Source organism: Acanthochromis polyacanthus, chromosome 2 (genome assembly GCF_021347895.1).
Source record: "Acanthochromis polyacanthus isolate Apoly-LR-REF ecotype Palm Island chromosome 2, KAUST_Apoly_ChrSc, whole genome shotgun sequence".
Taxonomy (NCBI): Eukaryota; Metazoa; Chordata; class Actinopteri; family Pomacentridae; genus Acanthochromis; species Acanthochromis polyacanthus.
The window spans coordinates 39,919,429-39,946,744 of NC_067114.1; the positions used below are offsets into that span (position 1 = coordinate 39,919,429).

The 27,316-nt window shown below is 40.3% G+C and overlaps 1 protein-coding gene across 1 annotated transcript; it reads right to left on the reverse strand.

Moving 5' to 3' along the window:
- Positions 1 to 667: 667 nt before the first annotated feature.
- On the reverse strand, positions 668 to 27,316 carry LOC110953409 (aggrecan core protein-like). The gene is made up of 19 exons (XM_022197392.2): positions 27,313 to 27,316; positions 27,130 to 27,221; positions 25,878 to 26,169; positions 25,547 to 25,721; positions 24,973 to 25,100; positions 24,580 to 24,873; positions 20,631 to 21,125; positions 20,357 to 20,531; positions 20,150 to 20,277; positions 19,657 to 19,950; positions 19,461 to 19,559; positions 16,741 to 18,462; positions 15,558 to 15,650; positions 13,797 to 13,910; positions 9,524 to 9,682; positions 9,357 to 9,439; positions 5,386 to 5,530; positions 3,156 to 3,338; positions 668 to 3,066 (listed from the first exon to the last, which is right to left on the reverse strand). The coding sequence occupies exons 1-19, from the start codon at positions 27,314 to 27,316 to the stop codon at positions 3,017 to 3,019; spliced, it is 4,725 nt and encodes a 1,574-aa protein (XP_022053084.2). The 3' UTR covers positions 668 to 3,016.

Below are 27,316 nucleotides of genomic sequence, written 5' to 3' on the forward strand. Positions count from 1 at the left end.
GTATTTTGTTATTTTCATGGAGAAAATCTGCACATTTATCAAATTAAAATTAAAATCTGACACTATTAAGTGAGCAAAAATGGAGGGGTTTGAATATTTAATAATAATTATTATGATATTTAGTTAAATTAAATTATAAGTACCACATATTTGAAGAATTTAAGAAAAAATAAGTTTAAATTCTCTGATTGCAGCTTTTTAAATGTGAATATTTTCTGTTTTTTTTCTTTGTGTATGACAGTAAACTGAATATTTTTGGGTTTCTGCACAAAATAAGATGATTGTCACCATTTTATGACACTTTATAGATCAAACAAGCAATAAAAGAATGTAGAAAAAAATCAACATGTTAATCAGAAGTAAAAAAAATTCATTAGTTGCAGCCTTAATGTAAAAAAAAACATCCTGGCCAGTGGTGTGTTTACTCAAACAACAGGACAGAGTGTAGCAGTTGGGACTATTTTCAGCAGCTGAATCCACTTTTAGTGCTTCAGTGAGTATTTACAGCAGCAGGATGTTTGTGTGAGTCAACGTCAATAGCAACAGATGTGTAGGTGACATTCATTGTTGGTCTTTCGATGATAATTAATATCTTTCCAGAGATAGACCAGTGAATAAAACGGTTGGAGAGCAGACACAGACTGAGAGTGAATTTGTCTGTCTTTGGTTTATTATGCAGCAGGTGACATCATGTCTGAGAGAGGCACAGCCCCCACATACAGTAACAATGACATTAAACAAGTGCACAAATGGAAGCAGTCAAAGTCAGAGAAACAAATAAAAATCAAACAAAAAAAAAAACTGTGATGTTTACGGCAAAGTTATTTCTTCTGAAACACGAAACAGAGTCGCTGAGCTTCGTCCACAGATGAACTCCGCACTGCACAGCTCCAGTGGACGACGATCAGCGACTGATCACAGAAAACAACAAATTTATTATTATTGTTATCATCTAAATATGAAACAGGAAGTCAGTAGGAGTGTGTTGCTGATGCTGCTGGGGTCCAGAGAACAGAACAGTACCTGGTGAAGAATCACTGACTCAGTCCAGAAAAGGTTTCATTCTCACAACAGTGTTCTAGTTTCACTTAAAATAACCTCTTCATCATCTTTTCCTCTTTCTGCTCATTGAGGGGATCGATTTTAACCATTTAGCAAACCAGAAACAACCACCTTAGAGCTATGGAGTCATTTAGATGCATAGAATGTTCACAGTACAAGACATTTCCTGACTTTTACACTTTCCTACTGTGTAAAACAAAACAGAAGACATGAAAATGATAAAATAACACATGTGAATTTATGTAGTAAACAAAGAAGTACAAAAAAGCAACATTTCTGAGCAGTTTTTGCCATAATATGGGTTACTACAGCAGTTGAATGAGGTTGTTTTTCAGTTTATTATTGCTTCCTCGGTCTCAAACAAATACTTAAAAGGCCAAAAAAAAAATTCCACCAGTTAACTTACAACAAAGATACCCTGTTAACTAAAATTAAGCACTTTTTGTTTACTACATAAATCAATGTGTTCATTATGGGCATTTTGTGGGACGACTATACATCACAGTAAAAGAAATGAGTCAGTGTTTCCTTACTGGACAGAAATTCTTGCTTTTTCCTGTCATTTGCCACTATTCGAGAAACAAAAATGTATTTTATGTAAAGGGAAATTAAACTCCAGTTTCCAAAACTGGTCTAAAAATAAATAAATAGCCTGTTTTAATCTTTTTTTTTCTTTTTTTTTTTAAGAAATACGTACACTACCGTTTAAAAGTTTGGGGTCACTCAGACAATTTCATATTTTCCGTAAAAATTCACACTTTTATTCATGTGCTAACATAACTGCGCAAGGGTTTTCTAATCATCAATGAGCCTTTCAGCACCATTAGCTAACACAATGTAGCATTAGAACACAGGAGTGATGGTTGCTGGAAATGTTCCTCTATACCCCTATGGAGATATTCCATTAAAAATCAGCTGTTTCCAGATAGAATAGTCATTTAGCACATTAACAATGTCTAGACTGGATTTATGATTCATTTAATGTTATCTTCATTGAAAAAAATAACTGCTTTTCTTTCAAAAATAAGGGCATTTCTGAGTGATAACAAACTTTTGAATGGTAGTGTATATTTTTTACCTTCAAAATCACTCCAATCCGTGTGCAATAATTAATTCTGTCTGTAATTAATTCACAATTCTAGTGAAAATTGTTGTTGTTTATTCATCTCGCAATACAGATCACAAAGTAGATCTCACAATGTTACTTTTTTCCAACAATAATGCAGCACTAGTCCCTTAAATTAATAAAAAATAAAGATTTCTTATGTCCAAACTGCAGCATTTGGTCTCTCTGATATGGAATGTGATGCAGATTTGATATATCTTAGTGTATTAATTGCAAATTGGGCCCCCGAAAAGCTACAAATAATCCTGCAGAAAGTTACACCAAGTTTCCTGTGTTGGACTTCCAGTTTTCATGCAATACAGGAACAAATGGCAGCAAAGTGCTTCTTCTAAAGGAGGAAAATGAATCCTTCAACTGCTCTGACAGAGCAGAAACCAGCAGAAAGGACAGAAAACATTGGAGGGAGCCCGGATGATTGACGTGAACTTCCAAAGAGGCATTTTCCCTTTAACTTTGCCAGAGGAGGATCTTTAATCCCCCAAAAAGAAAGAAACAGCAAACTCATGACTGTTGGGTTCCGGACTGCATGAACCAGTTTTCCACCAGCATCCATCGACTCCAGCGAACCAGACAGACGTTACAAATGTAAAACAAAGAGTCCCAGCAATGATTTCACCAAACAAAATACACATTACAACACACAAGACAAACTCAGAGCAATAAAATTATTATATATATTTAAAATATATTAGGAGGTTCAGGGGACAGGAAGAACAAAGATCACATGACGTAGCACCCTTCAGACGGGCCTTCCAGCAAATCACTAATATAGAAAATGGATTTCTGAGTGCTATGAATGTCCTTTTCAAACAGTAAATTCCTTTTATTTTACTGCTTAGTGATGCTTGCTGCAGGCTTTATTCTTTTTCTGGATTTCACTGCAAAACACAACGAAAAGGAGTCAATATGATGATAAAAAGTAACTCAGTCGTCAGCATACATGGTGTTCGTAACGACTGCTACTCACCATCAGTACATTCCACCTGAGGTTTCTCCCACAGTCCGTCTGCTCGACAGCGAACCACCGGCAGATAACGCTGTCTGAAGCCTGGGTTACACTGGTAGCGTATGATGGCGTTGACGGGATAAACCAGCTTCTTCTTACCAAACATTCGAGCATTTTCCACTTCTGGAGGGGCTCCACAAGATGCTGAGGACAGAACAGGAAGACACAGGACATCAAATTAAACCATGGGTCCACTTGCACTGAGTATTTTCAGTAAATAGACATTCATCTGTCTGTGGAGACTGGATGAGATTATTAAGCATACCAATGAATGAGCGCTGAAGAACATTTATTGTTATGCCCCAGGCTGATCCATATACACGATAACACGATTTTTTGCACATAACTTGAGAAAACCCATATAAATTTTGTATTAAAACGGGCAGCTCCAAACTCAAATAAAAAGATTTATTAAAAAAAAAAAAGAAAATATATATTCCCATAACAGCAAAAAAACAAACAAACAAACAAAAAAAACGGGCAGCTCAATCAGGAATGGTGTGTTGTGACTTTTGGTAGCAATCATATGGTTTTTTACAAAAATGTAAAAAAAAAGGCCTAAAACCACCCATTGAAATGAATGGATGGATGGGAAGTCAGCCGGACAACTGCTAAACCCAGCCATCTTTAGAACCTTGTAGCTCTGACATATTTTACAGTAGAAACTTCATTCAACATTTAAACACATCACAAGGCTTTGAATGTTATTCATCTAAATCTGTGTTTTGATATCTTTTACGGTTTTTATGCAGCAGCAGTTTAAGTTTATGATTTTTTTTTAGAAAATCCTGCATTTTTCGTCTCGTTCTCACAATTTCTCCTCCCCATGACCAATTCATACCTAAAAAAGAAGGTATTTTCGTCTTCTTTCACCCAGTGTGACTTTTACCACAGGATTTATGTTTTTTTATATATATATATCACCTCTTAGTGTGCTGAATAAAACTCTCATTGACTCCCATTATGTCGGAACACCAAAATTTTGTGTGAAAATCAGAAATGTTGAGTCTCTCTAATCTGCCACTAAATCTGTATAAAACTCGGTACAGACATAAAAAAAAATACATCAGCTTGTTCAGAATAAGATTGTGCTTTACACAGTGAAAGAACTCTTTCAATACGACTTCTAGTTTTTGAGCTATGACTGTTTGTTTGAGGGTCTAATCTTCAGTCTGCCTGCTCTGCTCACTGCAACTAACCAGTGACTCACATCTGATTGGCTGATTGATAGACTTTCAAAGTAAAAGTTCAAAGATGTTAAAATGTACTGATCAAGGGTTGTGAAACATGCTTGCTTTTTTAAATAAAATATGCATATATACATTATAAATTAAGTATAATTATAGCAGAACATAATTGGTAAAAGGGCTGCTCAGTGGGGTAGTGGTTAGCACTTTTGCCTTGCAGCAAGAAGATCTCTGGTTCAAATCCCGGGGTGAGCCTGGGATCTTTCTGCATGGAGTTTGCATGTTCTCCCTGTGCATGCGTGGGTTTTCTCCGGGTACTCCGGCTTCCTCCCACAGTCCAAAAATATGCTGAGGTTAATTGATGACTCTAAATTGCCCGTAGGTGTGAATGCGAGTGTGATTGTTTGTCTGTATATGTAGCCCTGTGACAGACTGGCAACCTGTCCAGGGTGTCCCCTGCATTCGCCCGAGTCAGCTGGGATAGACTCCAGCATCCCCCGCGACTCCAGTGAGGATAAAGCGGTGTATAGAGGATGGATAATTGGCAAAAGCTGCATTACACACTCAGAATTTCTTCAGAAATGTTCCAGTTGAAGTCTGTAATGCCAATCAAACCTACATTAGTCAGTGTTGTTTATATGAATATCAAATCTGACGGCTTTGTGAACAAGGTTTGAAGAAGCTGTGGTTAGTTGTCATGCAATACCACAACTGAAACTGCCTTCCTCACATCAAAATGAACAAATTTTAGTCGCAAGAAAATCAAACATTTAGCAGTTTAAGAGACAAATATTTTCCTCGGGAGTTATTGGAAACCAGACTTTAAAAGAGGCTGAATGTTTGACTTAAATTCATCAGGTGAAGACAAACACGTCTGCTGGAAGTGTTAGAAGGAAATACAGTCACTTTAACAAGGTGATGCTGGTCAGAACTGTGTCTGCTGCTGGTTTTTAGAATGTTTTTCTTCTGGTGTTGCTGAGGATGTGAGGTATAAACCGGTTTACCTGGGCTCTTCTTGCAGGTGAATGGAAGGTGGTAGTTACAGGGGACGTCGTTCCACTGGCCGTTCTCATGCCAGATCATCACCACACAGTCCTCTCCGGAGTTAAAGTAGTTGTCCGGCTGGTTTGGCCTCCAGTTGTCATATTCCTGAAGAAAAGGAAGAAAGAAAAACTTGTATTTGAGCAGGAAAACTGTAGAGCAAGTAGCTGGGGATCTGGACAGAGTACTTATTGAGCTGCAGTGTCGTTTATGTTGCTTTGCTTCATGTTACTAATCATTTTGTCTGTTTCTGTGTCTGTTTAACAGCCTCCACAGCCACAGTAGATCTTTAATCAACTAAAAACAGAGGTGTTAAACATACAGAGAAGACCTTAATTGCAAATTTCAATAAAAGTCACTGCTATTTTAAATTTACAGACACACTGTGATGATCTGTAAATTGTAAGGTGTAAATGATAAACTGAGGCATAATGTTGTTGAAATTCCACTTATATTTCTTTAAAAAAAAAACTCCATGTTGTTCATTAATGTCTTGTAAAGAGATAAGTTTCAGAATGCACTATTTTGCACTAAAGCAAAGGGGAAAATGTGGAGTTGTTGTTACTTAAAGGTTAGTATGCTGTGATTTTACTGGTTTGGCACACAATGAAGGGCTAAATATCTTAAAATGTAACCAGTTTCATTCATATTTAAAGCTGAAAGCCAAACGATGCACAGCACTACAAAAAATCCCTGGTTGTGTAACTGAAACTGCTCTCCTCTGAAGCTGAACAAGCTGTTTTCCATCCTGCTTATGAAGCCAGATTTTTGCTATTGCACCTGTTTTTTTATGTCTTTAAATAAATCCACTTGTGCTGCAGCTGAGGATGTGTTCATGTGCACTGGTTTGATGCTTGCTTTGGCGAGAAATTTAATTCATGTTCTCACCTTCTTCCACAAACTCTTATCATTAAGTGCAAAAAGCTGCCAGAAACACACAAACAGACTCTGCAGAACCACAAAAAGCCTTTTCATACACGCTGAACTTCACTGTTGATCTACGAGGAAGTTAAATGTAAATTAGAAAGTGCCCTCAGTATCTGAAGGATTATTAATAATAAAGTTAGTTTAGTTATAAGTGCTTCCCACTGAGACGCAGTGAATCTTTGTTTTTGCAGCTGATTTCTAAGACAAACTGACACCTAGACTGACTTTCTGCTGAATCTAACACAGAAAATAACCAGAAAGGTAAAGGGTCAGGATTTTGTGCACATTTTGCACGTTTGTGTGTCTTTTTTTATAGTATTGTGCATCTTTGTCGGCATTCTGCACCTTTTGGTGGTTGTTTTGCATCCCTTTGTGTTATTTTGTGGGTCTAACTGATCATGTTAGGTGTCTGTATGACTATGATTTGCACATTATTGGTTACTTTGTAATTCTTTGTGGTTGTTTTGCATCCCTTTGTAGTAAAAATTTAGACTTTCTGGACTGTTTGTTATTGTTTAACAGCCCTTTGTGTCCTTTTACTTGTCTTAAAGCATGTTCTGTGTGTCTTTGTGATTGTTTTCTGTCTGTTTGTGTCTCTTTTGCATGTCTTTTTTGCATTTCATGTATATGTTTTGCTGTTTTACATCCCTTTATGTTATTTGGTCTTTGTGTATATTTGTTGCGTTTTGCAACTGTTTTCCGCCTCTAAAAGTACACATCCACTAGAAGCGTTTTTCACTAGGTTTGCTGTCATGTGACAATGTTGTGGCCCGCTAGTGACCGCCCATCACACGTGTGATTTTCAGATGCGCTTTCATGCGGGAAAAACGCATCTAGTGGCCATGTGGCTTTAGTGTCTGTTTTGTGTGTTTTTGCTCATTTCCTATCTCTTTGTGCTTCGTTTGTATGACATTATGGCAGGTTTGTGAGTCCCTGTTGTCTTGAATCCCTTTGTGGTGAAATAAAAGGCTTTTATGTCTCTCTGTAGTTGCTGTGTGACCATTTTTGTTTGTTTTTTTCTCATCTTTGTAGCTGTTTTCTGTGTCTTCATGTCTATTAGTTTATCCATCCATCCATTCTCTATATCCTCACTAGGGTCGCGGGGGGTGCTGGAGCCTATCCCAGCTGACTTGGGCGAAGGCAGGGAACACCCTGGACAGGTCGTCTGTTAGTTTATTGTTTACCTAATTAATAGAAGACGTGTGTCCCTTTGTGGATTCCAGTCTATGTTTTCTCTTTTTCCCTACATTTTTTTCAGGTTTACAAAGATCCCCTTTATCACAAAGCAAGCACAGAGAATTTTTACACACACACACACACACACACACACACACACACACACACACACACACACACACACACACACACACACACACACACACACACACGAGCCCGATCTCACGGGGATTCGTGAAACTGTCACGTAAGTTTTAGTTTCGGTTTCGTGCGTACCAACACGATTTCGTCATGTTTTTCGTGCCGCTCACCACGAAATGCGCACCAATGTATTTTAAACGGCGGACTTTTCGTGCCACTCAGAACGTATTTCAAAAGAATGTGTATATTATATTTTTAATGTAAAACCGTGGCGAATCCAACGCTATATTTTGCATGACATCGTCCCTAAACATAACCCTAACCATAACCCTAACCATAACCCTAACCATAACCTAACCATAACCTAACCATAAGCCGGTGGTACACTTACCAATTTGCATAGGAATTTCAAGAATGTCCGGCGGCCGGCGGCCGCAAACGCGATCACACAAGCAGTATACGCCGATGGACAGCTTAGATCGTCATGAATCCGCCGGTATAAACCACTTTCAGATGTGATTACCACAGCGAAAAACATTTTGTGGTGAGCGGCACGAAAAACATGACGAAATCGTGTTGGTGCGCACGAAACCGAAACTAAAACTTACGTGACAGTTTCACGAATCCCCGTGAGACCGGGTTTACACACACACACACACACACACACACACACACACACACACACACACACACACACACACACACACACACACACACACACACACACACACACACACACAGTCACACACATAAATTTGTGTATTCTAATGTTGCCCAAAATGCCTCATTTAAATGTTCCTGATTCATCTGTGCTGCATTTTGCTTTTATCTTTTCTATGGTTTCATGGTTTTTTATGGTTACAGTGAACCCTTGCTATAACGCGGTTCACTTTTCACGGCTTCGCTGTTTCACGGATTTTTTTAGTGCAGTTTTTTTATGCTTTTTTGTGTGTTCTGCATCCTGATTGGCTAAGGGACTGACCAACGTGAACAGTCTCCGCGCCTGGTCTCCTCTGCCACACAGACCAGTGCTGCCTGCTGTGGAGCGCTGGATCATTTCTCTCCTTGGTCTCCATGTAGTGAGACACCCTGAAAGACGGAGCCGACGGAGCAGCCTTTTATTCTTTTCCCCCGCCGTCTCTGGCCACCGCAGCCGCCCTCCCCAGGAGAAGAGGGCCAGCGCGAGCCTTCCCCACCCCCGACCCCTCCAATTGATTCAGCCGGCCCGCTCTCTGAGGCAAGAGTACCGCCGCGGCGTCCACCTGGCTGCAGCTGCAGCGCACCCCCAAGTGCAGTATTGTATAATAACTGTAAAAAAATAAAGCTGACTACTTCACAGATTTCGCCTATCGCGGGTCCTTTTTGGAACGTAACCTCTGCGATAAACGAGGGTTCACTGTATATGGTTTTGTTTTACCATGCTGTTGGAAAGCACTTTGGTCTTCTTTTATGTTGTTTTAAAGTGCTCTATAAATACATTTTGATTGATTGGTTGATGTTTGTGACTTTGCAGGCTTTGCGGTTTGCATCTGTTTTTAGTTGTTTTTATCATTTTTCATGTCTTTGTGGTCATTTTTTATGTATTTGGACCAGTTTTGTGGTCATTGCGGTCCAATTCTGCCCATTCACGAATTGATTGATACCCTAAAGAGTACAAAAAACTATCCTATGTCATAAAACAGTTTCTCACCATCGGAGTCCCGTCTGTCCACCTGAAGTCATTTTCTACTGTCTTGTCATTCAGTCCGATCCACTGGTAGTCCTGAGCATTAGCTGTGAAAACAAAACCAGTTGAGAGGATGCTGTTTTCCATTTTCTCTCTGCACAGTCACACTGATGGCACACTGAAACACTCACAGTTGACAAAGTCCTGCTCCTCGGGTGTGACGATGCTGACCAGGTGAGCGTTCAGGTCTCTGCAGCGCTGCTCAGCATCCAACCACGTCTCTCTGTCAGTGAAGTGAAGGTAGCAGCTTCCCTGAAACTGAGTCCAGCCGTCTTCACACTGCAGCTCCTCTGCAGCCGCAACACCAACAGTCAACAGTGTAAAAGAGCTCATTTACATCAATGTCAGGCTTTCTAAGCGTATGTTTTCAGGACTCAGACACTAAAACATCCTAAAATACATCATCTGGTGAAGAGAAGATCCTATTTTCTTCTCTTTATGTTGTTCACAAACCATGTAGTGTTTTGATAATGGACAGTGTTTCATCCTACAATTCAGAAAAATGGAAAATTACTCTTAAAACTCCTCTTCAGTAGACAGAGTTCAGCCAAATGCCCTTTTTTTTCCTTTTACTGTAACATTCAAGGGCTTCATTCATTCTTTTGCTCCACCTTGATTATTTCATTTAAGGGTCAGTTCAGACAAATTACAAAAAGCTCACATGTTTCTCTACTTACCCCTTGTTTTTATATTTAAGAAATCAACTGAGAACAGCATACCTTTCATGGCATGTCCTGAGCACAGACATTGACATTTTTTGTACAAATAAACACAAAACTCTCAAGATTCTCTAATTAGCCTTCAGCTGCACCGTTCAGCATAAAACCCGAGGGGTGAAAAACCTCCTACACAGAACAGAACATCTACTTCTGCACTGATAACAAGATCCAATAGAACTCTCTCGGGAACTTACTGCTTGTCTATCTAGAACAAACTCATCTCTTTTTTTGAGGATGTTTAATTTGTCTGTTCAGAACATTTCTCTTTGAAGCAGAACTCCACCATAAATCACAAACTCCTGTCCAAGGCCAGCAGACTGGACAGGGGAAGGAGAGGAATGATTTGCTTTAGTAGTGTTTCTTGGGTGGCTTTTGTAGGAACTGCATTATCTTCTTCAGAAGCAGTTTTATGTTTGGCTTTTTGTCTCACAGATTTGCTTGTGTGCTGAAATGCAGATTTGCCTTCCTGTCGGTTCTAAATTATTCAATTAAAAAGTCAACACTTGAGGTAATTCTGTATCTTGATGGTTTGTTGTGCAGTGCGGCCTGCTTTTTCCAGACTTTGTTCTAGAAAAGCAGAATTTGATGTAAGTGGACTGGCAGGATATCTAGCAAGGGTTTTAACATCAACAGAAATCGGACAATTCAAACCTTTAATGTTATGTTCTCACTATAGGATTTCAGTATTTTACGATTTATAAAGATTTCTGTGTTTTTGAGTATATTTTTGGGATCCAGTTGACTGCAGAATGTTTTATTGCTGAGCTGAAAATAGGACTTTGAATTATTTCTTTAAATTAGCTTTTTACCAATATATACAGGGGGTCCTCGACTCACGTTAGAGTTCCATTCCTCCAGGCCGGCATAAGCCGATTTTAGCCATAGGTCAAAACTCCAAAGAAAATGTAAACAAAGCCGTTACCTGCATCACAATATCGCTCAGTTCTTTGGAAAAGTCATGAATACCAATTACTTTACTGGCGTACAACTGGCGAATGTAAACATAGCAGCACGTGTATTTGTCCACTCCACTCACCACCTAGTTGAACGTAGCCAGTTCCAATGTAACGATGAAACCCTACGTTGTAAACTGAGGACCCGCCCGTAAACGTAGCCGACGCAACAACGAAACACCGTAGGTTGAGGACATCATAATCCGCAGACCCCCTGTAAAGTACTTTGCAATAATATGAAATGTCTTTAAACTCTTTGTTTGTACATTACTAGTACAGGGTGACACAAAAAAATGGGAACTTTTTAACAATCCAATAAAACCAAGAGTGACGGAAGAAAAGTATTTTATTCATAGTAATTGAAACCTTAAAACATGCCATTTAAGAAACAATGATGGAATTTTCATTTTTTAAAAATTGCTTCCTGTAGATGGCGTCCTCCTGTACGAATGCATTCTTGAAATCTACGTGGGGCTATCTCAGAGTAAAGTGTACACGACTGGACCAAGAACTCTGGATGAGTTAAAACAGAGAATTCAGGATGAAATTCACAGTGTCCAAGCTGAGATGTTGCAGTGGTCAGTGAGGAATCTCAACAGCAGATTTCAAGAATGCATTTGTACAGGAGGATGCCATCTACAGGAAGTAATTTTTAAAAAATGAAAATTCCATCATTGTTTCTTAAATGGCATGTTTTAAGGTTTCAGTTACTATGAATACAATATTTTCCTTCCATCACTCTTGGTTTTACTGGATTGTTAAAAAGTTCCCGTTTTTTTGTGTCACCCTGTACATTTAAAAGCAGCTCCTTGTGTTGGTCTTTTCCCTCTGTTCTACTTTTAGAATCTGACTGAACAATTCATGGGTATATGTGAGTGAACTCTCCTGGCTCTACTCTCTTTTGGATGATGTCTAATTTTTTTTTTTTTTTTTTTAAATATTCATGCATATTGAATTTGGTATGATCCTCCACACACCAACATTTTGCACCCATGAAGACCTGCAGTAGATGTTAGATGAAAAAACTGTAGAAAACTGTAGAAACTAGAAAGAGATAACATCCTTCATCGGTAACTGGTCCCAGCATCTAATGGAAAACAGCCAAAGCTCATCAAAGCAGAACAACCAGAGGACATTTCTCACATCTGGTGCCAAAGATCATCTTTAAAATTAGACATTCAGTACTTAAAATCACAAACTGAACCCGCTGAAGCTCAGTTTGATGATGAAGGTGAGATGGTGGGAAGCAGCTGAAAGCCTTGAGCTTGTTATGGAACATTGAGTTTAGACTATTTTGTCCTGTGCAAAGCTAATTTTAGATCACTATGAGTAGACTTTAGGAATTTGCCTTATGAAGCTGCAGAAAAGGAAAAAGACTAGAGAGGACAAACAGAAAGAATTCCAAGAGCAATTAACACTCTAATACATGGTCTAATTTTGAAATACTGCATGCATCATTATAGATGTTGCTGAGAGAAGAAGTAATTATTCAAGCAACTCATCTGTATCAGGAAGTTCTGTACATCTTGTACAATCATGTACCTCCTCTCTTCAACCTTAGAAGACGGATCGGGCAGGTCAAGATGAAATGCTTCTCTTATTACTCCGCCGAGGAACATGTCAAAGTTATGTGATGATTGCCGTTGGTTTGTCTGTCCATTTGTTTATCTGTTAGCAACATTACTCAAAAACGGATTTCGTTGAAATTTTCAGCGAAGGTCAGAAATGACACAAGGACCAACTGATCAAATTTTGGCAGTGATGTGGCTTGTAGTCTGGATCCACATATTTGATACAGATTTCTGCATGCTGCAGTTCTAACAATGCCATATGGGCTAATGAACAGCCTTGGCAGAGCACTGTGCTCTCTGAATGCTTTACTAGTTCAATTTTTTTTTTTTTTAATGAAGGAAGAGTTTCAAAGTTAATATGTAAATTTCAAATGTTGATCTTATTTCTGTACTTGAAAGAAGTTTTTGTCAACATATGTTGAATTAGATGTGCACTATAAATAATAGTAACTTTGCTAACAAGGTTAAAAGGCTACAAATATACCAGAAATTGCACAAAATAATCCATTTACTTTTTAATATGTAGCCTATTGGACTTTAATGTGATGCTACTGCAGTAGTTTTGAGTTCTTTTGTTCAGACATAATAAAGTTATATTTTGTTCAGATATAACAAAGTATTCACTTTATTATATCTGAACAAACTCAAAACTACTGCATCAATAAGAAGACATGATGAGTGATTCTAAACTGATGCTACTGTAGTTTGAATGGAATTTTCCAGGAATCCTAATGCTTGCAACTTTTATTTAAGCAGTCAACCACAGAGCTTTTCTCCTTATATTTATGCTGTTGTGTTTTTGATTTTGCAAAGAAAGAAAATCACAACTCCATAAACCTGCACCTTTCACATCACTTCAGCTTCAGATACTGTTCAAGAAAAAGGTTAACAAAGGTTCCAGTGTTCAGTGTTTTAGCAGTAAAACACTGAATCATTCCTGCATTTCCTGAATTTGTTTTTGTAATTTGAGTGAACTGACCCTTTAGATACCTTTCGCTACAGGGAAGCAGGTTCACAGATGCATTTCATGCATCTTCCATGACTTTGTATTTTCACAGAGTCACAGCGAGCATCGATGCATCTGTTGGTGGAGTTTGGCATCTCCCTCGAGTTGTTTTTGAGGCTGTTGTTAGTAATTATGAGCTGAAGCTGATCTCGTACCGATCTCACAGCGTTTCCCTCCGTAGCTCGGCAGGCATAAGCATTTGAAAGAGTCTGCGCTCTCCACACAGGTAGCTCCATTGGCACAAGGGTTGGGATCGCACACTTCTACCTCTGCAAAAAAGGGGGGTGACACTACTGTTTGAGCGAGGGGTAAGGAGTGAGGAGGCCAGCAGGGTGAGGGAGGACAAGCTGTGATAGCAGAACTATCACACCTCAGGAGTGTTAGTGAACAATTCTGCAACTCCTGCAACTTCTGATCCAACATAGACTCACTGCACCTCAACTACACTTATTATCTGAGATCTTCCAAGTCATCAAAAAAGGATATACTGAAATACTCACCAAATTTGGTTATTTTTGCACAGAAAACACCAATAATTGTACTATTATCAGTAAGTTTATGTTTGGATCCATGCTCAGTTGCAGCAAAAGGTCAGCATTTAGACTAGAGCAGGATGACAGCTCACATATGAAGCACATATGTCTCCACAGCTGAGCGGAGGCGGCGTGTCGGCACAGCACACCAAAAACAACACATAGGCTGAAGACCCTTTGAGATTAACATGGAGGCGATGGATCCTCAGAGCAGAGCTGGTGCACATTCGACAAACAACATAACATTCAAATCTGCCACAAAAACACCAAAGACCAAGAGCCAGATGCAGGCAAAATGACAAAAACGAACACAAAACAAAGCAAAAACATGATGCAAAACAAACCAGGACAAAACAGCAGAGAGAGAAAAGAGATTTTCATAAGTGCAATACGTCTGATTCATAAAGACAGTGAATATAATCAGTTAAATTCTTTTCTGAAAATATAACATCAGGTAACAAGCTGATTAACCCTCTGAACCCCAACCAGAATCTGGGTGTTTCTTTGCTCCTGTCACATTTTTTTTGACCGTGGGCTCATTTTTCACTGCAAAACAAAGTTCTGCACCTCTATGGAAACAGCATGACACTTATAATGCAATATATTCTCTAAAGATATAACAGGAAAAATAAAGAAAAAGCAACACTTTAAAAAAAATGTGTTGCCACATGCTAATACAAAGGTATTTCACCATGCTAAATGTATTGCTGACAACTTGCCCCTCTCTATATTTCAGGGCATGCTGCGTTTATTTTATTGATCAAGTGCTTTTGTGTGCATGGTTTTTTTGGCTCTCTGTGTCTCTAATTTGTTTTCATATTTGTCTCCTCTCTGCTCTTTGGGAACACAGCCTGCAGTGCAACCGAAAAGCCACAGAATTGACTTTTGGTTGCAGCTAAGTGAATCATGGCTTGTTGTTGCTCGAGGGATCGCAGAATTTGTTGTCTTTACATAATCTGGTGCAAATGGTTTAATTTTGGTGACATTTTATCCTAGTCATGCAGAAATCAATCAATTTCAATGAAACATTGTGATTTTAAGTTTAAATGTGGTTCTTTTTCCCCATAGAACTGCATATTATGCTTGATTTGTCAGAGTGCAGAAAATCCAATGATTATTCCTGTTTTTTGCAGATTTTGACTGAAAAAATGGTGTAATTTTGCCCTTTTATTCTTTTAACAAACCATGCCTTTCAAACTCCCGGGTGGGTTTGGGGATTCAGAGGGTTAACTAACAGACTGTAAATCAACAATATAAAACATGCAAACAACAAACATAAATTGAAAAGCATCACAGGGAAAGTCTGTAAACCAGGATATTGTCACATAATACTGCATTAAATTGCAATCAGAGAAGAAAGGGGGAAAAGCAAAACAAAAGGACGCCATTTGCTGGACTCACCATCGCAGACAGCAACTCCATCCTCCACTGTGCATGTAGTGTTCCCACAAGGGTTGGGTTCGCAAAGGTTGACACCTGTTTTAGAAATAGGTAAATGATTCACACATAAGGAATGACATTCTCAATATGCGTTGCTTTACAATTTCATGAAGAAATGGAATGATTGTGTATCAACTGTTACTTTCCTGACCTTGAAGTTGTGGCTTCAGTAGTACATGTTTACTCTGTAATTCACTGTTTTCTGCTTAAAATCACAATAAGTATTTTTTGTTTTGTTTTGCTGGTGTTTGTTGTGCGTCTTCTGGCACATTATTTCTAAAGTTGTGTTATAATTTATTTGTATTGTCAAAAAGCATTTCTCCGTCACACCAGATTTTGTTGCTGTCCTTTGCCAGCTTGTTGATCTATATGCTAACTTATGTGTGCATTTATTGTTTTATGCATTGCAATCAGGGTGTAATTGTAAAAGACAACTTCCTCTCAATGCTCTACAGTGTTTAAACAAAAATCAATACGGTAAATAATAAGTTCAAGTCACTTGTGTCCCCATTTATACGTGGCTGTAGTGAGATATAATCTGTATTAATTTAAAATCTGGAGCCAGTGTGCAGGTAATTGCCAAGTCATGTGTTTAATTTGAAAGTAACTGGGTTAAAACAGGAAAGCAGCTAAATTTTTTACTTTCATTTGTTGGTGAGTTTTGTATTTTTTTTTCTCAGTCAATTGATTAATCAAATTTGTTTCTTTTGTCCAACAAACAACCACTCTTAGTAGATTTAGAAATATTTGTTGTTTTTTATGTTTCCATTATCGAACATTTGCATCATAACATGGTCATAACATGCAACATATGTCTTCTGGTGGAATTAAATTTGGATGTTGCATAGTAGTCTTTGGGCACTGAGATGCTCTTCGCATTGATTCATTGTTTATTGCAACTAATCATATCATCTTTTGGCCTAAAGTTGCAGAGTAACATATAATAAATTCTCTGACCCTAACCTTGACCATATCGACAGCTTTTGTAAACCTATTGGAACTTGTTTTTTGCCTCCAAAAGTTACTTGTTTCTTGACAGGACAACAAATTCTTAAAGATGTCATATTGTCTGACAATCCATAACATAAAATACATGTTTATCCTATATATAAAGAGGTTTACCTACCTTCTGTAATGCCTGGTGACTGTACGGAGGATGGGGTTGGTGAAACAGGAGGAGCCGCCAGTCCAGCAGGGATAAGAGCAGGACTGATGGTCACGTAGATGTCACCTGGAGTCTGTGGAAGTTCAGTCCGATTAAAGGCCTCCTCTGGTTCTGTGATGTTTTCTGTTGGTGTTGGTTCACTGGACGGAGAAGGCACCACCACCTGATCTCCAGAAGCAGCTCCTGAAAACATGGTGCTGGAGTCTCCACTACCAGAGTAAAATCCTCTGCCGCTGCCGCTGCCGCTGCCGCTGCCACTACCGCTGCCGCTTCCTTCTCCGAGGTACTCTACCAGCCCCTGTCCGAGCTCCATAAAGGGCATTGTGTCTCCGACTGTTTTCGTCATAATATCTCGAGTCAGGAAGGTAACACTGCCTTCATCTCCGCTTGCAGAGGACTCGGATCCAGACATTCCTGAGCCAGACATTCCCGATCCAGACCCAGAAAAAAACGTTAAACTTCCGAATCCGGACAAATGTTCACCACTACCCTCTCCGGAGCTGTAGAGTAAAAACCCAGAGGCCTCCTGTTGTCCAGAGGACGACCCCATGAGTTCAGTAAAGCCTGACCCCATTAAGGTTACACCAGAGAGGAATTCAGTGCCACTTCCAAAACCAGAGCCACTGAGGTCACCACTGGCAACCCCTGATCCTGAAAAATCTCCAGAACCACTGAACGCCAGACGGCCTCCACCCAGCTCATGCTCCTTGTGGGCAATAGCTGTGGACGCCTCAATCAGTTCATCGTCTATCAGGAAAACTGGAGCCTCTCCACTTCCTGAAAGGTCTCCTGACTGTCCACTACCACTTCCTGAAGCAAACCCTGACGGGAAACCGCTAAACCCAGAAAAGTCCTGGCTGGTGGTGAAACCAGACGACATGTCAGAGGATAGTCCACTTTCCTCAGAGCCGAAACCCGAACCAGAGCCAGACGAGGACAGATCCCCGCTACCACTGAGCTCTCCAGAGCCTGAATCAGGTAAAGAGAAGATGAGGATCCCGGTGCTTCCCTCGGCGGCTTCTTGGAGTCCTCCTGAAGCTGAGCCCTCTGCCGAGACAATGCTGTCAGTTCCTGAGAAAACCACAGAAATGCCGGATCCTTCTCCACTGAGGCCTGATCCAGAAACATCTGCACTGCCGAGACCTGATTCTCCACTTCCACTGCCAGCCAGGTCTCCAGACCCAGACAAGCCTCCAGAAGCAGAGTCAAATCCAGAGGTCACCTGATCTCCAGAACCAGAAAGGTCTCCAGAGCCAGATTCAACTCCAGAGATAACTCCATCTCCAGAGCCAGACTGATCTCCAGAACCGGACTGATCTCCAGAGAAGACCTTGTCTCCAGAACTAGACAGTTGTCCTGAACCAGATAGGTCTCCAGAGCCAGACCCAGCTCCGGAAGCAACACCATCTCCAGAGGTAGACAGATCTCCAGAACCAGACTGATCTCCAGAGAAGACCCCGTCTCCAGAACTGGACAGTTGTCCAGAACCAGACAGGTCTCCAGAGCCAGACCCAGCTCCAGAAGCAACACCATCTCCAGAGGTAGACAGATCTCCAGAACCAGACTGACCTCCAGAACCAGACTGATCTCCAGAGGCACCATTCACTGCAGACCCTGAGTTGTCTGCTGATCCAGACCCAGAATCTGAAGCCTCCGCAGGGATGGGAGGAGCGATGGAGGGATCTGCGAAAGAAGAGACAAAGATAAAAGTTTTAGAGTTTTAGAGTTAGTGTTGCAGGCTAGAAAAACATTACAATACCCTGTCAGTAAAAGTGTTATGACTATTCTTTTTAATGCTATCATTTTATTGGTATCAGTATCTTAAAGAATGACAGTTCTTGTAAATTCTCTGGATATGCAACATTGTAAGTTGGCGTCCATGGAGTGTTAACACAAAGCAAAATATGGCATGATTTCGCTTAAAGCTGACAGTCAGGGTGAACCTATGACAATATCCGAATGTAAAAGAGGTTTCAAACCTAGACCAAAGGAGCCAACATGTTGAACTCAGCGTAGCACTGCTCCAACTGACATGCCAACTTTTACAAAAAGCGACAGGTTAGTGAATGTGACAGATAACATAATTATATCTTTCCTTCAAATGTAAGTCAAACAAATGATTTATTTTGTGACAAGTTTGTCGAGACAGTTGTCAACAGTGATACCTGCTTGATTTGACAAACATCTCTACATGGAAACGCAGCATACAACTGGGTTCATTAACTCAAAATGCAAAACCATGAAATGATCAACTGAATTCCTGCAGAGAGAGTGACAGCAGATTATCAAAATGTGTACTGAAGTACAGCTGCACTTTTTTCTGCAAAGGATTTAACCTTTATCAAGCAGTAGTGGGACATGTAGAGGTGGAGAAATGTGAACCTGCAAATAGTGGATCCTAAAGTAGTTCCTCAACTTTTGCTTGGATATAAAAATATATGAACATACTCTGGTACAATAGTTCAGTTTTGTTGTTTTATGGGTTCTTTTCACATCTGCCAGAACCTGACTAAGTTTCATGTTTCTGTCATTCATTATTGCAATACTTTAGTTGACATTTTAATGTTTTGTTGTGGTATCATTTCAGCATCAATATATTTAGGCAGATATTACATCATTTTGATATTGCCACAACACTACTGAATAAATATAAATGAGGATGTGTCCAGGTTAGAACTTACCAGGCCTTAACAAATCACTAATGGATGTCAGGTTTACGAGAGCCTCCTGGATATCTGTGACGTTCAGTCCAGTTTCATTTGCAATAAGTTGAATGTTCGCTGCAAATATTAGACAAAGAGAAAATGATGAATGAATCACATGATTAATAACATCCACAATAAGCTGGTTAGATTGAAACATGTAAGCAGCGTTTACCTTTGAAACAATATGCATCAAATTTGGCATCAGGCTCAGGATAGCCAGTCTGGTTGGGGTGAACGTAAACTGTGCGTACTCCTGCTTTTCCTGCTCCACACTGAGGATGGGGGTTGTTGACGGGATAACGGACGCTGCGATCCACCAGCCAGCCGGCACGACACTTATCGAAACCCATTTTCCAGGCGGCGTAGAGATCTCCAGTGGAGGCCAGCACAGCATTCTGCTCCTGACAGCTGGAAGCAGCTTCATCGTAGGTGAAACCCTCAGCGGACCTCACATGGAAAACTTCTCCTGTGGACAAGACCAGTACAAAACATTAGTAAAACAAAAGGAAATAACCTTTGTCATAATGTTTAGTTATGGCATTTGGTTTTTGTTTGAAACCTCAATTTTTGGCTACATCTGGCCACTCTTTTCTGTAAGTGCTGTTGTTAGTTAGGCTTGTTCTATGGTAATTTTTGGTAGAATATTGAGTGTAGACTTTTATCACCTTTGAGCCCCTCAGTGTAGCAGTACACATCATATTTCTCATCTGCAGGTCTCAGACCGTAGGACCGAACTCCAGGTTCAAATCCCAGATTTCCTGCACATCCATCTCTTGGGAAGACAACGGGATACCTGGACAACGGCACACTCATCATTTAGCAGATCCTGTTTCAGATCTCTACTTGCTCTGAGAATACAATTTCAGCTCTACCTCACAGTCTGGTCAAGTAGCCAGCCTGCATCACACTGGTGGAATCCAGCCTCATATGCTGCCTGAAGCTGCTGTGGAGTAGCGATGGAGCCTCCGATGCTCAGACAGGCCAACTGGGCCTCAACAAAAGTGAAGACGTAGCGGCCAACGCCTGGACGATAATGGAAGACCACACCTGGACAGAGAATTGAGAAGTTAAGGTGCGGTGGAACAACATTTTACTGATAAGGACTCTCTCCAGGATTTATGTGTGATGTTCTCTTCTGTTACTGACCAGTTGGAGGCATCTCAAAACCTTTGCTGGACTCCCTGCCTACGTCTGGCTGGGCGGTGACGGCCTCGATGTGGTCAGTGATGTTGGGCGGCTGAGGCAGTGGTAGTTTAGTAGGGCTCTCGGTTGGGGCCTTGGTTGGGGTCTCGGTAAGGCTCTCAGTTGGGGCCTCGGTTGGGGTCTTGGTGGGACCCTCAGTTGGGGCCTGTGTTGGGGTCTTGGTGGGGCTTTCTGTTGGGGTCTCGGTGGGACTCGCTGTTGGAATCTCGGTTGGGGTCATGGTGGAGGTCTCTGTGTGGCTCTCAATGGGGCTCTCGATGGGGCTCTGAGTGTAGATGAAGTCCACATTGGTGGGCTGTCGAGTCTCCACCTCCCCAACCGCCTCGCTCTCTGTGGTCGTCCTCACAAAAAACACCTCAGGGCTTCGTGTCACCGTGGTAACACTCAGCACGCCGCTTCCCTCCTCGATGATGCCTGAACCTTCCTCATCAGGAGAGCCTGCAGAAGAAGAGATGCTGTTAGACTTTTCAAAAGTCTCAGTTATTAGCAAAATACAGCAAGATCCAGTCCCTGATTCTTTCTGAAAAGCAGCAGTTTTAGAACTATTTCATGGCTACAGATGCAACTAAAGATTACTTTCATTGTTGATTAATCAATTGAATATTTTTTCAATTGATCTATTAGTTTTTTTATTCTATAAAATAGTGAAAATCAATCAGTGTTTCCCAAAGTCCAAGATGATGTCCTCAAATGTCCTGTTTTATCCACAACCCAAAGATATACGGTTTACTGTCACAGATGAGTAAAGAAACTAGATTATATTCAAATTTAAACAGATACAATTCAAAGATATTGTGTTTTTTTTTTATCCCTTTGAATGTTCTGTTACTGCAGTTTGCACAGTTTTATCTTCAGTTGGTGAAAAGCCGTTGAGTTGTGTTGAAGTAAAGTGAACGACCATTTCTCCTCCTTGTGTTCTCTTTGCAGGATGTTTCAGATCATTATTGACCTCTGTCTATAGTGCTGTCCTATCCAGGGATGGCTGGTATAAATGGTTTAACAGGGCTAAGCCCTCCCAAGCAAACACAAAAAAGATGAGAAAATTATTTTTAAAATACCTTACAACAGATTGTTTAGATGAAACCAAAGGTAGCAACCAGGCCCGACTGGCAATCGGGAGAGGCGGGACTTTTCCCGGTGGCCTGCCTCCTTATTGGCCTGCCTGGACAGGCCAGCCATGGACTGGCAGGCCAATGAAAAAAAGTTGATCGGCTTTTTGGCAGACAGGCCAGAGAGAGCAGCGCTAGAAGCCTTACAGAGTACACGCCCACCCTCCTGTCACTCACACAAAGCAAGTGCTCTGAGCTCTAAATCAGAAGGATAGGGATTGGTCAAAGTGACATTTTTTAGAAGAAACGTGCCATGATTGGTTAGTTGCTTTATGGCCCGCCCCTTCATAGCGAGAACGGGGAATAATGCACTGCAGAGCGGTGATATGAGAGTGAGGACAGAGAGTGGAATGAGCGAAGATTATGGAGCACCCTGAGAAAGCTGGTGGCAAAAAACGAGAAAAGACGAAGAGAAAAGGTGGACATGAGAGGGAGATGGAGAAGAAAAAAAGGTTGCTCGAGGAGGAAGGGGCAAAGTGTTATAAAATAACACACGTTTCATCAACCCCCGCCCAGGTCCAGCAGTGTACAGTTGAAAATAAATGATGCTGCTACTTCAAGTAAGTTTACAAACGGTCTGTTCTTCTCACAAATGCATCATCAGACTTCAAAGGCCAAAATATAATAAAAATTGATTGGTATATTATTGATTTGCTTGGCTATATTAGAAAACTTTATTTCATTTTGTCAGTTGTCTGGCCCAAGTAAGCTCCACAGGTGTCAGGTGGGTTGCAGGAATCCTGAAAACGTTTGAGACCCCCTCTTCAGGTAGGATAGGCAGTTGACTTACAATTTTCAGGTATAAAATGATATACTATTAGCTATGACCAGCTGACATCTAAATGATTTACTGACAAAATAATATATATTTTTTAATTCCACATGTTATATAAATAATAGGAAAAGGAAACATTGGAAAAATTGGTGAGGGTAGTGAAGAGATTACAGAAGAGAAAAGTACTGGACTGTATGGAGCTGTCGTTATGGTTGTGTTTAATAGACTTACTGTCTGTTTAGTAGTGTTGTAATTGCTATAACTGTAAAAGGCATATTTTTGGAAGGAAAAAAAACAAAATTTTGGTGCATTATCCCACGTGACACAACCCTTGCGGTGGCAGAAGTGGCCTGACTGATTGGAAATCTCCCGGCCTGAATTTCTTTCCCAGTCCGGCCCTGGTAGCAACAGCACCCATCAGTCAAAAGAAAAACATAGAATATCTCTAAATGGGCTTATTTTTTACAGCCCCAGCAGATACAGTCCGCTTTCATTCATTTCATTCTTGTAAGTGATTGACAGGTGTCATTTCACTCCCCCGTGATTTACTGATCATTTAGCCTAACTTCAGTCAGCCCACAGGCCACTGACTTTTGACCAATAACAGCGAGTTAACACAGCGGTGCTGGGTGCTGCCATTTGTGCCAGAGTTAGGAAGGAGGGAGAAAAAGTTAAGCTATGTAGGGCGTTAGCATGAACGAGGTGGATTATTTGCTTTCTTGTCCATTTTCCTCAATGTCTTTGGAGGAAAAGCTGGAGGTTAAGAGACTGGGATCACATCGGCCAGACGATGTACAAATAACTCAACGGGACAAACGACAAAATCGTAAGTTTTGCGTTTCTTGGTTTGACAGAAAGGACTGGCTAACGGCAAATATAGCTAAGAATTCACTTTTCTGTTTCCCATGCTTACTTTTTGGAGATACCGCATGGACTGAACAAGGAATTGTGGATTTGAAACATTTGTCGGACAAAATTAGAAAACATGAATGCAGCACAAGTCACATCAGAAACAGCATCAAGCTGTCCATGTTAGGAAAAGTTAACATCGCCTGTCAGCTGAATGAGGGCCACCGCATCGCTGTACAGAGGTACAACGAGCTGGTGAAAAAAATTAGACATTCACTATCAAGGATTGTGGACTGTATTAAATTTTGTGGAGCACACGAGCTAGCTTTACGGGGGTCCGACGAATCCCCCACTTCAACCCAATGCAGCGTATTTCTGGACCTGGTTGACCAATTTTCTTTTTTAGACAGCCAGTTAGCAGATCACCTGTCAAACACACAAGTTGCAAAGTACACGTCCAAGACTAGCCAAAACGAGTTGCTTGATTGTATGTTAGCTGTTTATGAACAAAAAGTGACTGACTGAAATATCGCAGACGGCATTTGTGGCTGTGCAAGCTGATGAGACAACTAATGTGGCATGTGTATCTGTGTGTGTGTGTGTGTGTGTGTGTGTGTGTGTGTGTGTGTGTGTGTGTGTGTGTGTGTGTGTGTGTGTGTGAGAGAGAGAGAGAAAAAAAGAGTGTTGATGTAGAGCACTAAAGTATAGTGTCCCTGTAATTGATGTAACTGTGTGTATCATAGGTGATGTTAACTATTCAATCGGTATTATGCATTTGTTAGCCCACCCAACAAATTTTACCACCAGCTGCCACTGGTCCTATCAGTTGTGCAGCATTAAACTTTTAACAACAGTGACAATAAGTTTGACCATGAACCTGTCAGATTACTTTTGAGCCTGTGGAAATGGAGAGACTCTGAGATTTACTCTCACATTTAATGTGCTATACTTGTTACAACCCTTGAAAACAAAACAAAAAATTGTTACCTCTATCACATCTTTGATGTTTCAGTTCAAATCAACTGTAGTGATGCACAAAGGTAAAATCATAAACATTGTGACACTCTCCAAATACTACTGGATGTAAGACTCTCTGACCTGTGAAAAACAGCTTATATCTGCCTTCAGTATCTCTATCTGTTGTCTACATGAGGCCTACCGGTGTAGCAAAAGGCATCGTAGCGGGACTCAGGAAGAGGGAATCCTGTCTGGTTGGAGTAGAGGTAAACTGTTCGGACCCCCAGCATGCCTCTTCCACACTGTGGCCGACGGATGTTGATGGGATATCGGACGCTTCTGTCTCCCAACCAGCCGGCGCTGCAGACGTCCATCCCTCCCTGCCAGGCCAGGTACAGCTGACCGGTGGTGGCCAGCTGAGCTCCCTTATTCAAACAAGCCGCCGCTGCCTCAGAGAAGGTGAACTTCTCAGCAGCAGTAGTGTGGAAAACTTTGCCTGTTTCAGATCAGATGAGTTCATTATGATTACAGAGTAAAATAACAAAATAATGAGCTTAAAGTACATAAAAATATTGCAATGTTTACAGCAGTGTACCTGTCATCTTCTCAGCGAAACAGTAAACGTCATAGGTCTCATTGACGTCTCTGATGCCATAAGATCTGACACCAGGAAGTTGTTCTTTGTCACCGTAGCAGTTCATACGAGGATCACGGATTGGATACCTTTAGTCGCATAAAAATCAGATTTACTGTTAAAATGGAACACTGTCTGTCTTCAATATGTCCTCTTCAGCTACGTTTTGAGGGAAACAAATCTTGTGCTGGTTTTGTGTCCTTCCTGTTTTGTTTATTGGTTTTCGTTTTGTTTGCAATGCATCACAAAAATGTTTAAAATCACAACATCCATGTCACTTTGTCATTGCTTTCCAACTGTCGCTCCTTTTCAGTCAACCAGCTATAAGGTCATTTTCCACTGCAGGAACTTGAAGACTGTTCTAAGGTGTCTTGAACTTTAATGGTTAGTACCAAGACCTGCACAGAAGTTTCTTCAGAAGCACCATTTTTGGAGAATGGATGTGCCAAAGCTTAGCACTTTTTAACTAACTACCACTGGTATTTTTCCAACTAAACTGACATTTAGTCGGTAAAAGTTAACATGACGAACCAACCTGGCTGTTTCATCAGAGAGCCAGCCAGCATCACACTGGTGGAAACCATCATCATAGGCTGCTTGGAGCTGTTCAGGTGAAGCCACGACCGCGTTGTTCTGAGCACAAGCTGCCTTCGCCTTCTCAAAAGTCAAAGTGTAGCGACCCATAATGGCCCGGTAGTGGAACACAATACCTACCGAGATAAACAAGAACTTCAGTGAATCCAAGAGTTTAACAGTCAAATCGCAAAGTTACAAAAAATACACTCTGAACTTCTTAATAGTAAAATTTTTTTATCTGGATTTGCATAAGCGTTTACTGTTGAATCCAGTATGGTTCATCTACACACCTTGAACCTGCACATGGACGATGTCGTGGTTGTCTTCAATGCCATGTTGAACCTCACAGCGATAAACTCCGGTGTCACTGGATCTCAGCTCAAATATCTTGATGCTGGCGTCGGTCGGGGTGTTGGGGTATCCCAGCAGGTGAACTCTGTCCACGTAGTTGTCGCCGATAAGCACCTCCCCTTCCAAGGCCACGAGGACGGTCGTGGCCTTTTCCTTGGTGACGTGGCTCCATTTGATGCGATGAGATAGAGGAGCGATGGTTGGAGCTCCAGGGTCTGGAACTATGTGGTCCTACAGAGGAAAGAACGTCATTTACTACCAGCTTTGTTTCATGGTTTTCCTAAATTAAAGTGAAATGACTCATGCAGACACAAAGCCCTAGAAAAAGCTAAAGCAACTCAAATTTTACTTTTCACAATATAAATTCAAGATGATATGATATGAGTCAATAAACTGACGCTCTTTGCAGTCCGTGCCATCTTTGAAATGTTACACCTAATCCCCAATGGAGACTGCAAAGTTTAACTTATTTAATGTACACTAAATGTTTTTATCTTAGTAATTTTTGTTGGATTAAAAATATATATTTATCATTTACCAATTTTTTAGTTTTCTGTTGTTACATAATAGAAAATAACCTGTAAAATCACAGAAGATAAACTATAAAAAAAAACAAGCCAAACAGCAAATAATATTCTCTTAAAAAAGTAAAAAAAAGTAATTTTACAAATGGTAATATGCTCTATTACAGCCTTTGACACTCTTTTTGCTGTATTTAAATGAGCAAAAGAATCCCTATTTTGCAGATATTTGCTGTTATTTGAAAGAAAATGTATGCATATTGCAAAAGGTGCAAAGTTTTGTTAATTATTATTTCACAGATGTTCATTAGTTAGGCGGTAGTAAATTACAGATAATATCTAGTAAGATCACAGAAAAAACATGGATTATTTTCAGGTTCACTGTAAAGAAAAACAAGCCAAAACTGTAAATAATTTCCACATATTCTGTATTTTTGACTATAAAATTATAGTTTTACTGTATCCACTTAATATATCCTTACTGTACAGTGAAAAATCCTTATTTTCACCATTTTTGAATTCAAATTTTTTTGTAGAGTTTTGAAATTTGACTTCATTCTCTACATGTTTAGCCTATTATTTTCTGGCACCCTTGCTGCCCCATTTCCATTGTTTTGAACAGACACACAGCAGTCATGTTTAAAGTGAGCTAAAGTTTGTAATTACACACCTGAAAGTAACACGGTAGAACGATTGCTCCTCCCAGCAGAGGACGCTGTGGTTCCTCCAGAGGGATGCTGACACTCAGAACATCCTCTGGGTCTAAGATGCAGAAAAAACAAAAGTAGGAGGAAACACAGCAACACATGTTTGATTAAAGCTGCTGAAATGAAGTGAGGAGAAGTTTTCTTACCCAT

Coding starts and splice junctions, on each gene's coding strand:
- LOC110953409 (XM_022197392.2), bottom strand. Junction 18,463..19,460: donor TAGTGATTTGTTAAGGCCTG/GTAAGTTCTAAC, acceptor CTTCTTTCGCAG/ATCCCTCCATCGCTCCTCCC. Junction 9,440..9,523: donor GGAGCAGGACTTTGTCAACT/GTGAGTGTTTCA, acceptor TTGTTTTCACAG/CTAATGCTCAGGACTACCAG.